The sequence below is a fragment of the Mastomys coucha genome, unplaced genomic scaffold (genome assembly GCF_008632895.1).
Source record: "Mastomys coucha isolate ucsf_1 unplaced genomic scaffold, UCSF_Mcou_1 pScaffold3, whole genome shotgun sequence".
NCBI classification, from domain to species: Eukaryota; Metazoa; Chordata; class Mammalia; order Rodentia; family Muridae; genus Mastomys; species Mastomys coucha.
In genome coordinates, this window is record NW_022196909.1 from 61,080,357 (window position 1) to 61,092,416 (window position 12,060).

The window sequence follows — 12,060 nt, forward strand, 5'->3', positions numbered from 1 at the left end:
TAAACTGCTGGAGAAGAGCCCGAGAGTGTGTTGCGTCATTCTTGCTGGTCGAGGGTGGTCGCGACACTTTATTTCAGAGAATTTTGCCTGCGTGGATGTATGTGTACTATTTGTGTGCTTTGTGACTTTGGAAGCCAGAAGAGGGCATCAGATGCCTTGGATCTGGAGTTAGAGATGGTTGTGAGACACCATGTAAGCGCACAGGAAGGACAACAAGCACTTTAAACCATTGCAGGCCTAACCCAGGTTTTGTTTTTTTTTATATAACTCTGAGATTCACACTCAGGTTATCATGCTTATATGGTGTGGTGTATTAAGTAAGCATGACCCCATGGGCTCCAGTGTTTGAATGCTTGGCCGCCAAATTGTGGAATTGTTTGGGAAGGATTTGAGGGTGAAGACACGTCACTCAGGGCAGACATGGAGCTTTCAAAAGGCTGCTGTTTTGAGTGCCTGTGCATCCTGCCATGCATGAGTCAAGATGTGAGCACTCAGCTACTGTATTTGCTACTGCCACTCCCGCAGCTGGGATGGTCATGGACTCACCCCCTGAAATTTTAAGCCCCAAATAAGCTCTTTCTTTCCTCTATAAGCTGCCTTGGTCATGGTGTCTCTGAAAAGCAATAGAGCAGTGTCCAAGACAGGCAGTAAACACATTACTGAGTTATTTCCAGAGTTCTCAACAGATTTCCAAGCATCCCATGATGCACCCCAACCAGGAAATCCAAACCACAGCTCAAAAGCCAGCATAGAGACTTTTGTATACAACAGACCTGATGGAGTAAAAAAAGTTTTAAAAATAAATAATAATAGCCGGGTGGTGGTGGCGCACGCCTTTAATCCCAGCACTTGGGAGGCAGAGGCAGGTGGATTTCTGAGTTCGAGGCCAGCCTGGTCTACAGAGTGAGTTCTAGGACAGCCAGGGCTACACAGAGAAACCCTGTCTCGAAAAACCAAAAGTAAATAAATAAATAAAATAAAATAATAATAATAATAAAGAGCAAAGACCTCGTTTCCGTTTACCACAGTTATTAAGTCTAGTGTTGTGGACGGTGACAGTTTGAGATTCTAGTGTGACCTGAATGATTTGGATGTGAATTGTGGTATACATCAGAGCAGGGGCGAGTGATTAGGAGGGTAGAACAGGTTAAGGTGTTACATCACTGTGAGTTTAATGGTGCACAGTGAGGAGCAGGCGGGGTGGGGGTGGGGGTGGGGGTGGGAGGGTGGGTACCAGGAGTGGCAGGGTTCGGGGGGAGGGGGAGGGGACAGGAGGGACAGAAGATGCTAGTTGGAGCTGCTAAGTGTGAACTCCAATCCTTTCCCCCTCAGCCATGGAGCTGAGTTCTTGGAGCCTTGAACACATACTCTTCTGATCACCTTGTGCGATGTCTGGCCTCAGGGCTGCTGAGCTAGTAAACAAACACTGTGACCCTACTCTGGCCATGGGTTGGTTGGTCTCAGTTGTCTGTTCTTCCTTCCTTCCTTCCTTCTTTCCTTCCTTATTTTGAGATAGCACTTCACTCTGTAGCCCAGGCTGCCCTTGAACTTCCCTCCTCAGCTGTTGAGTCCTGGGGTTCTAGGTGTGAGCAACCCTGGCTTCCGCCCCGGCTTTTGTTCTGGCCTTGATCATGAGAAGTAATGGACACATTTCAGCAGTCCCTGCATCGAATGAGCTGAGACATCAGTTTCTTCCCTAGGGTGTCCCTTCCACTCGACAAGAGTTCCTTCTGGGAATGGAGAGAAGGCTAAGTGGTTAAGAGCACCTGCTGCTCGTGCAGAGGACCTGAGCTCAGTTCCCACGACACACAGGGAGCTTAGAACCACCTAGGACTCCTGTTCTAGGGGATCCAATGCCCTCTTCTGACCTCTACAGGCCCTGTATGGACATTATGCACATATTTAGATGCAGGCATTAATATTCACACATGTAAAATAAAATAATTCTTTTTCTTGTTGCTGTTATTGTTTGTTTGTTTGTTTGTTTTTAAAACCCTCATACTGTTTTTTGTCTCCATCCCCCTCGAGGCCCTGACTAAATGACTTGGCTTAAATCTCTTCCTTCTGTGTGCCTCAGTCTTGTCTCCAATCACAGAACAGAAAAGAGAAAGCTTTCTTGTAAAGAGAAAAGAGGAGATATGCCAAGGGGGTGAACAAATCCTTTATTCTTTTTTCTTTTGTAGTTGTTGTTTGTTTCTTGAGACAGGGTTTCTCTGTATAGCTGTGATTGTCCTAAAACTCACTCTGTAGACCAGGCCACAATGAAGTTATTTATTTATGTGTTTACTTGTTTACTTATTTCAAGACAGGGTTTTTCGGTGTATGTGTAGCCCAGGCTGTCCTGGAACTCACTCTGTAGACCAGGCTGGCCTTGAACTCACAGAGATCTGTCTGTGTCTGCCTTCTGAGTGCTGGGATTTAACGGTGTGCACCACCGCCACCCTGCTATGATGAGCAGATTCTCATCCATGGACATCAGGTAATTCCTACAACAGAGCTGGACTTCAGCAAGTGAGTTTGGCATGTCTGAGGCTCCTAGGGGAGAGGCTGAGCAGAGGGTCTCTGCAATCCCTTAGCTGTCTTACACGGCATACGTAGTCCTCCCTTCCAGGGCCTGGGCCTGCTCCAGTCTCTGCTCCCCATTCTGTCCTCCCTGGATTTTACCTGTGACCAATGAGCTACACTCACTCGTACATCTATGCGCATTGCCCACTGCTCTTTCAGCTGGCAATGCCCTGTCCTCCTCAGCTGTCGTGCGTGCCTTCCTGGAATGAGGAAAGAATACACCGAGTGCTCGCAGGACGAGGAGCAAAGAGGACAATCTGTGACCTCATTAGAAGGATCAGGTGGAGCTGGCACGCCTCAGGAGGAAGGGGTCTGGGTGATTCGACATTATATAGTCATAAAAAGAACACGGGGGTCACTGTCAACTCGGGTACAAATAGAAGGAAAATGGACATTTGGTGGTTCCTCAGAACATTAAACATGGCGTTGTGTATGAGTTCAGGCACATATGTGGAATTCAGAGCACTAGAAGGAAAATGGACATTTGGTGGTTCCTCAGAACATTAAACATGGCGTTGTGTATGAGTTCAGGCACATATGTGGAATTCAGAGCTCAACCTCAGACATTGGTCCTCACATTCCATCCTGACGGTGATGAGGTGCCCTTGCTGTGTATGCTGGGCTAGCTGGCTCGATGTCCATGCAGGAAGGCTGAGCCTGCAGAGTAGTGCTCTGAGGATCTGAGTCAGATCCTCAAGCTTTAGTGGCGACCCCTTTACTCGTCTCCACTGTAGCACCAAAGCTTTTTATGTATATTTTGCATGCATGCGTCTTTGCATCGTGTGCTTGTCTGGTGCCTGCAGAAGCCACAAAAGGACCTTGGCTTTCCCCCTAGAACTGGTGTTAGAGACAGTGGTAAACTGTAGCGCGGGGGCTGGAAACCAAACCCAGACCCTCTGGAAGAACAGCGAGTGCTCTTAGCTGCTGAGTCATCTCTCCAGCCCCTTGAAAAGACTTTTGTTTTGTTTTGTTTTGTTTTTGAAACAGGGTCTCTCTTTTTAAGCCTGGCTTTTCTGGAACTCTCCACATAGACTAGGCAATCATTGAACTCATAGAGATCTACCTACCTCTGGCTCCCAGGTGCTGGGATTAAAGGTGTGTGCCAGCCCACCCTGCTCCTTCGAAAACTTTTTTTTTTAAAGATGTATTTTATTTATTTTATGTGTATGAGTACACTGTAGCTGTACAGATGGCCGTGAGCTATCATGTGTGTGGCTGCTGTTGAACTCAGGACCTCTGCCGGCCCCACTCACTCTCGTAATTTACTGCAGCAGTCTTCAGGCACACCAGAAGAGGTCGTCAGATCTCATTACGGGTGGTTGTGAGCCACCATGTGGTTGCTGGGATCCAAACTCAGGACCTTCCGAAGTGCAGTCAGTGCTCTTACCCACTGAGCCATCTCGCCAGCCCCCTCGAAAACTTTAAACATGAAAAATAATCTCTTAGTTTGTTTTTGTTCTTTTGTTTTGTTTTTAAATGAGTCTCCCTCATCTGACAGAGAGACTTTTTTAATGTTCCCAGTCTGAGTTACATGTGTCAACTCACATAGCACATAGAAAATGGAAGTTTATTTCCAGCCACTTGTTTGAGAACATGCTATACTTGTTCCTGTGAATCTGAAAAGGCTTGGTGCCTGACTTGGGCTCTGGGAGAGGTCCAGCTCTGCAACGGATCAGTTTATTGAAGAACCAGAAGGAAAGAGACCAGCATGGTGACACACACCTGTAACCCCAGCGCTCAGAGCCAAACTCAGGCCACTCAGGCTTACTGGGCTCACTTGCTGAAGTCCAGTTCAGTTGTAGGAATTACCTAACATCCACAGATAAGAATCTGCCCATCACAGGGGAACGGTGGTGGTGCACACCATTAAATCCCAATCTCAGGAGGCAGACATAGGCGGAGCACTTGGCTAACCCCAGCACTCATCATGTGGAGGCAGGAAGATCAGAAATTCCAAAGATGCCTTTAACTACATATCGAGTTTAAGAAGTACCTTGAGGGGATGACTTATGGACAGGATGCCGATGTAATTAAGTGGGAATCAGGACACTCCTTCATTTAATCTCGATAATGAACAATGTTTTTTTATTTTATTTTATATTTTTGGTTTATTTGAGACAGGGTTTCTCTGTGTAGCCCTGGCTGTCCTGGAACTCACTCTGTAGACCAGGCTGGCCTCAAACTCAGAAATCCACCTGCCTCTGCCTCCCAAGTACTGGGATTAAAGGCATGCGCCACCACTACCTAGCGAATAATGAACAATTTAAAAGTAGAATAAAATGTCACTTTTCATGTGTCCACTTGTTTATTCTGGGAACTCTCGATTAGCACGGCCAGGAGTGAAGGTGTTAGGTGGTCATCGTGACTTGGGACGGTGAGCAGCAGTTCAGTAGGGAACTGGTTAAGTAGATACAAAACGCCTGTGTGTCGTGACATTATGTAGTCATAAAAAGAACATAGGGGTCATTGTCAATGAGGGAACAAATGGAAAAAATGAACATTTAGTGATTCCTCAAAATATTAAACATGGCTTATCCAATGACAGTAATTCAATACAAATACATACATACACGTACATATACACACATACATTCATACACATACATACACACACAAACATACACACATACATATACACACACATACATGCACACACATGTACATATACATATACATGCATATATACACATACACAAACATACATATACATGCATACACACATATATACATATACACATACTCAAACATACACATACATATACATGTATATACACACAATATACACATACCCACAAACATACATATATATGCATATACACACACAAACATATATACACATATACATGCATATACACACATACATACATACACAAACATATACATATACACACATACACATACATATACACAGATACATGCATATACACACACATTCATACATGCACAAACATATACATACACAACACACATACATGCATATACACATATATATACACATACACGTATACACACATTCATAAACATACACACAGAGAAGTAATGAAACACATTAAGAAATTTGCACATAGTAATATTTGTAATAATCAAAATAGCTCATCAGTTTATGGGTAGATAAATAAGTTGCTGTGTGTCCAAACAATAGAATATTGTTTGTTAATTATAAAGGGAAACTGTGCTAATCAAAAGGTCACAAGGTCATCCTATATATGTATATATAAAATGTATATAAAATGTCTAAAGTAGGCAGTTGGGGTTTTGTTGCTGTTTAAGATAGTTTCCTGTACCCAGTCCAGCCTGGAGCTCACTGTCTGGGGATGAATTCTAACCCTCTTCCCGCTGAGTACTGGCTGGGATGACTGGCTTGTGCCAACACAGGCAGTTTACGCAATGTCAGGTTCAAACCCATGACCTAGAGTTACAATCCCAGGGCCCCAGGTAGGTGGATCTCTCCATGGAAAGTAGATTAGGGAAGGCCTGAGGCTGTGGGGCAAAGTGCCAAATGAGCGAATGGTAATTAGTGGGCAGGGGTGTCTCTGTGGATGACCGCAATGTTTGTTCTACAACTGATTGTGGATGGTGCCATCACATTGAGTTGTGTAATTTGAGTTGGAAATTATATAAGTTATATAACAATTGCATAAATCATAGAACAACAAAATAACTTTTAAAAGGTGGAGGAGGGGGGAAGGTGGCTCAGATGGTACAAGCACTGGCTATGGAAAATGGCCACCTGAGGTTATAAATCCTCAGGACCCATGTGGTAGAAGGAGAGAACTGGCTTCTGAAATTTACACGTGACATACCTTTATATACTGAATAATTCATATATAAATATGTGTACTTATATATTTTATAGATTAATGTGAACAGTTTTGAAATGGAGAGGGAGCTGGAGACTGCTCAGAAGGAGAGCACACGCCTGGCTTGCATGACTCTGGATTTGACTCAGGATGAGGAGGATCTGCATTTCAGTGCATACTAACTAATCCTAGCAGTAGGGAGATAGAGGCAGGTAGAGCTTTGTGAGTTCCAGGCCAGTATGGTCTATAGAACTAGTTCCAGGCCAGGCAGTGGTGGCGCACACCTTTAATCCCAGGTAGATCTCTGTGTGTTTGAGGCCAGACTGGTCTACAGAGTGAGTTCCAGGATAGCCAGGGCTACACAGAGACACCCTGTCTCAAGAAAACCAAAAAAAAGAAAAAAGAAAAAAAGAAAAAAAGAAAGAAAAAAAGAAAAAAGAACTAATTCCAGGACAGCCACAGCACAGCTACACAGAGAAACCTTGTCTCAAAAAAACTGAAAAAAACAAAAGCCACATTTCTGAACAGTAGGTATAATACGCTTCTCTTTTATTTATAAGAAATATATATGGACAGAGAGAGAGAGGCATTATTATAAACATAAAAAAGGTCTGTGATAGTACATACCAAGCCATTCACAAGTCATCTCCCGATGGTCGGAGGCATGCACAGGGGGTGTCTTTTATTTGATATGCTTTTAGCATTTACTACAAGTATGTCCTGCTCAGGACATGTTAAACAGGGATGAAGTGATGGTGCATCAGGCCCCACGCAAGGCCCCGGAGCCCACTGGTGTTCAAGTTAGAGGGAAGGGGTTCCCGAGAGGCTGAGGTTCTGGATCTCTGAGGGCAGCACCCCCAGGAAGGGATGGGCTTTCAAACCCAGGTGGTCTCGCTTCCCACCCCAGGAGTGAGTGGCCCAGGGCCAGGCCTGGGGGAGAAAACTGTTTTTGTGTCTGCTAAGGGAAAAGATTCACTTCTAGTGAGTTTAGGATTCAAAGTACAAAGGGTACTGCCCTCCTCTCCGAGGCAGTCTCCCTTCATCCAGCCCACCTCGTGGGCCACGGACACTCAGCATCCTCCAGCCTCCCTCTACCCCTCCCACGTGGCTTCTTAGTTGTGGAGACCGGCCTATAAGAACACAAAAGGGCCACTTCCTCCATTTGAGTCTCACAGCACCCCACGGTGGAGTCCATCATCTGTATGGCCCTTCCTCTGCTGACCAGCCCCAACCAATAGCTGTTAAGACTGCTCTTGAGCCATTTCTTTGTCCGCTCCACGCCCTCTCACCAAAACCATTCACATCACAGAAGACAGAGAGGTAAAGTACTTTTTTTTTTTTTAAAGGAAGGAAAGTAATTCCATGCATAGTCCATCATATATTATAAATAGTGGTCAAGAGCAGTGTCTCATAATCCAAGACATTAATACCTCCATCTAACTAAGCATAGTGGTACACTCCTGTTATCACACCACTTGGGAGTTTGAGGCAGGAGGATGGCACATTTGCAGCCAGCCTGGGCTACCTGGAAAGATTTTTTTTTTTCATTCCACTGAAAATATGTAAGTGAAATTAGTGAATATAAAAGCTTCTCATGGCTTTTCTTTTTCTTTTTTTTTTTGAGATGATCTAACATTTAGCCTAGGCTGGTCTTGAACTTACTATGTAGTCCAGGCTGGCCTTGAGCTCTCCAAAATCCCTCTGGTTTAGGTCCTGTGGCTGCTTAGGATTACAGGCATGAGGCCATCAAGCCTAGCTTTCCCTTAGGGCTTTGATACCAAATGACCATGTACCGAACATATGCCGTCTACAGAAGAGGCTTGCCGTTTTCAGAACGTCTGATGTTTCAGATTCGTAGACAAGGCTCTGGTGCCTCCCAAGTGCATCATCCACAGGATAAACTTGTCCAGGTGCGTGGTCGGGGTGGGCTTTGCTATGGCATCGCCAGCGAGCTGCTATGTTTTCTGCTTCTCCGGAAACACTCGACTCTATCTGTTTCCTTCAGGAAAATGACAATTTTGCTTCTTTCCTCTCTCTGTGCCAAGCCAAACAACCAAACGGAGATTCGACAGCCCTCAGCAAAAACAACCCAGGAGCTCACTCAGTAAGGAGCTTTGCTAGGACAGAAACCTGTTCTGCAGGACCCTGAACAAATTACCTATCCCAGAGCTGAACTTCCTTTTCTCGTCAGGGGGTCTCTGCCCACTTGACACCATCCTGTATCTTCTCTCCCACCCACCTCACCCTTAGGGGCTGGGTTTTGCCCTGCCCTCCCTCAAGGGAAAAAGAGTCCAGGCCAACAGAAAGGTCCACAGGCTTTTTAATGGTGTGATGGCTACTTCCCTTCTGAGACCCGATCTAGTTGTGACAGCGACTTGCAAGGTGTTGGTGTCAGGGGAGTGGGCAGGCACAGGGTGGGCAGAGGCCATGCAGTGACTGGGAGAGGTGGGCAAGGGCTGTTACATTCTGTGTGGCATGTAAACATTCTTCTGTTGCTTCCCAGGGAGGGGGAGGGCAACCCCCTGTCCCCCAACACCTGCCCAAGGGGTTCAGAAGGCTGAGCAAGCCAGGCCCCTGGGGAGGGGCTGAGAAGCCAAAGAGCCATGTGCCGGGGCAGGGCCCTTCTCCTGCACCCTCTGCACATGGTACGGCTGGGACGGGAAGGCGCATTAAGGTGAGCACACCCCACATCTGAGCCAGTGACAGAGGCAGTCAGGATGGGGGTCATAAGAGACAGTGGTGGTATTGTGCTGCCCTCGGAGAGGAGGGAAAGGAAGGGCCTACCTAGGGCAGGGTCAGATGATCCTCAAGGAAAGGGCAGCAGCTAGGTGTGGGGCATTGGGAGCTAGGGTTTCCTCTGCCCCGCTTCCTTCCTGGGGAGAGGAACCGCCCAGCCCCCTCACCACCCACCTCCACTGGTCCTCTTTTCCTCCTTCCTCCCAGCCCAATGACGTAACTGACTCAGAGGCCTGGAACCCAAGGGTAGACTGGCCTTCGCATCTGATCTGTACCGGCTCAAGCATTGGCTGTAATTGGGGGTGGGGTGAGCCTAGGGTTTTCCTAGGCCTCCCCTTCTTCCAGTCTCCAAACCTGGGTGGTGTTGGTCCTACAGCAGAAGTGAGACTGAGGGGGGACCTACATTCACAGTTAGGTTGGTGGCAAGGGGCAGGCCCAGGGCCTGGGCACTGGTGTCGTGCCCTGGTCCCCACCTGGCATGAGCTGATTGTCATTCATAAAAGCTCTGGGTGGAAGTGAGCCCTCTGCCCCTTCACTGGACTAGGGGGCAATGAGAGAGCCTTGGGGTGACAAAAGATAACTGTATCCAGAGAGGTTTCCTGAGTGTTCTGGGAGCTTCTGTGTCAGCATGGGATAGATCTCAAAGACTATCCGCCCTGGTGTCCTCCCCTAGCTGGTCTGTAGAGCTGCCTTCTTGACATGGAAGCAACTGCCTAAACCAGCTGACCCTATGTGAGGAGTTCAGCTGGCACAAGCTGCTCCTAGCCAGTCATCCTGGGTGGAGATGTGGCTGGGCCTGTGGCACACTGAGGCCTTCCTTCACCAGAATGTCTTGGTTTGCTCTCTGTGGCTCAGGGAAGGGCACAGGGACCAGAATGGGGGTGGAGGCTGTGAGTGCTTTCCAGGAGAGCTGCAGGGAGTCCCTGTCTCAGATAGGAGGGGTTGCCTGTCCTGTCTGCAGCCAGGGTGCTGTTTGCTGATGTTAGCAGCTGAGGCTCCTGATGAGGTGGGCGAGCTATGCAGAAGCCAAAAATGCAGGAGGAGGCCCCATGTCAGGTACAGATGTCAAGTACGGAGCAGCTCAGCTGTTGGGGGCTGGCTCAGAGCAAGAAGGGCCCAGGGTGAACTGGGGGAGCAGGCACCAGCTACATCACACACACTCTAAACAGAGAAGGGCCTTCTGCCTTGAGCCGGTCTGCCTCATCCTCCTTGGCCCACTTAGGAGGATGCCTGAGCCAACCTATTCCCAGAGCAGAGACCTGCAGGAAGGACCAGAGCCAAGCCCCCAAAAGACCAACACACAGAAGGTGACAGCCAGCCACTCTCCTCCTGTGTGGAACTTGAGAGAGGAGAGTCGGCTGGAACTGCAGAATGTAGAAAGTGAGGTTAGACAGCAGGAAGGGATTCCTGATGGTAAGGGGTCCTGAGTACTAGACCAGAGGACCAGAGAAGCGAGGAACCTTTTTAAAGCCCCATTCCAAATTCCCTCGAGGAAACACTTGCCCAGGAGGGCACGGGCTTGCTTCCAGAGACTCCATCCATTCCTATTCAGAAAAAGGATATCTCCCCAGAGACACGAAGGAGCAAAGAATTACACACCCTGTGCCTTTAGTAGAGTTGACTTTAGCAAGGCCAGAGGTGGTGTCCCCTTAAGTCTAAATAGACCAACGACCCCTGGGTCCCACTTCCCCGATCCCAGATTGGCCTTCTATGGTCACCATGGCTCCTAGGAGACTGGGCGGGCCAGAGCCTGCGCACTTTCGGAATTTGAGGCTGTTTCTCCTGTCAGGTAAGTTTGGGGCTGGCTACGAGAAGGTGAGGGTGAAGAGGACAAGGTGGATCGCAGGAGGTGTAAGCAGGTGTAAGCCCCTTGGTTGGGGGCCTGGGGGCTAGAGGTCAGCCAAGACCTGGTGGGCAAAGGGGACGGGCTCTAGCAGCGGAGTCTTCGGAGTTGATAGATGACTGAGCCTTCCCGGGGCAAAGGATCTGTTGTGAGCCTGTCCCTGCAAGAGGGGCGGCAGGAGGGAGGCAGGACACAGAGACAGACAGACACACCCTCCTGGGTCAGTGGGCTGGCTGAGCTGCTGGGCACAACAAGTGCTCACGTGCGTCCTGGTGGGTGCAGGCGGGAAGCTGGGGCCGCGGTGGCGCGCGGGCGCGTAAGGCTGTGCTGGAAGCTGCTCCAGTGTGGCCGGCTGCGGGTGGGGACCGGGGTGAGGGTAGGGGGTGCCGCAGAGAGCCGCGGGTGGGTATCATTATCTGGTCCCGGGCCGACCCTCTGAAACCGCCGCCCGGCCTTTGGTTGTTGCGCGCTGAGTCTGCAGTTGCTTCCCCCTAGGTCCTTTCTTGGGGGCCCCCAGGGAGGCCTCCGGCTGAGATCTGACTTGGAGGACCCCCCGGGATGGAGGGACGCCAGGCCGGGCTTGATGCGAGGGGGAGGAACTCTCTTTACGGGACAGGGACTGGCTCCGCGGGGACCCGCTGGAGTGGCGCGCGGTGGAGGTGGGGAGGCCCGGACTGCGGGGTGCTGCGGGCTTGGAGACTTGGGCGCGACCTGGGCCGGTACCCCGGCTCACGGACTGTTTGGGATGGAGGTCAGCAGCAGGGGCCAACCCTGAGGGCTTCTGCAGCTGGAGCCTGCAGAGGGGCAGAGGGCAAGAGAAAAGGTTCAGGGGAAGGGGAGGGGGATGGGGACGACAGGAGGGACGTTTTCAGAATGCCTTTGAGCACTGAGCCCTAGAGATCTGCGTTCTTAGAGCTGGGGAGGATGGAAGAGGCCAGGCAGAGGAGTAAACAGAGGCCTGGTGTTCCATCCGCATTGCAGGGCCTTTGACAGGTGTCTGCCACGGATTTTCCTTAAGATATGCAGTCTTTAAAATTCCCATGATTTTTGCATTCTAATCTAGAATGTACTTGTGTTGATATTAATACAAAGTACTATTTTATACATTACTGGATG

The 12,060-nt window shown here is 48.8% G+C and overlaps 1 protein-coding gene across 3 annotated transcripts in view; it reads right to left on the reverse strand.

Moving 5' to 3' along the window:
• Window positions 1-6,892: 6,892 nt before the first annotated feature.
• Ttbk1 (tau tubulin kinase 1) overlaps window positions 6,893-12,060 on the reverse strand; it is a 45,361-nt gene continuing 40,193 nt past the window's right edge. For all 3 annotated transcript variants that reach the window (XM_031347477.1, XM_031347478.1, XM_031347479.1), the window contains exon 15: window positions 6,893-11,738. In XM_031347477.1, the coding sequence (XP_031203337.1) occupies window positions 11,357-11,738 (382 nt within the window). In that variant the 3' untranslated portion in view covers window positions 6,893-11,356. The remainder of the gene's footprint in view (window positions 11,739-12,060) is intronic.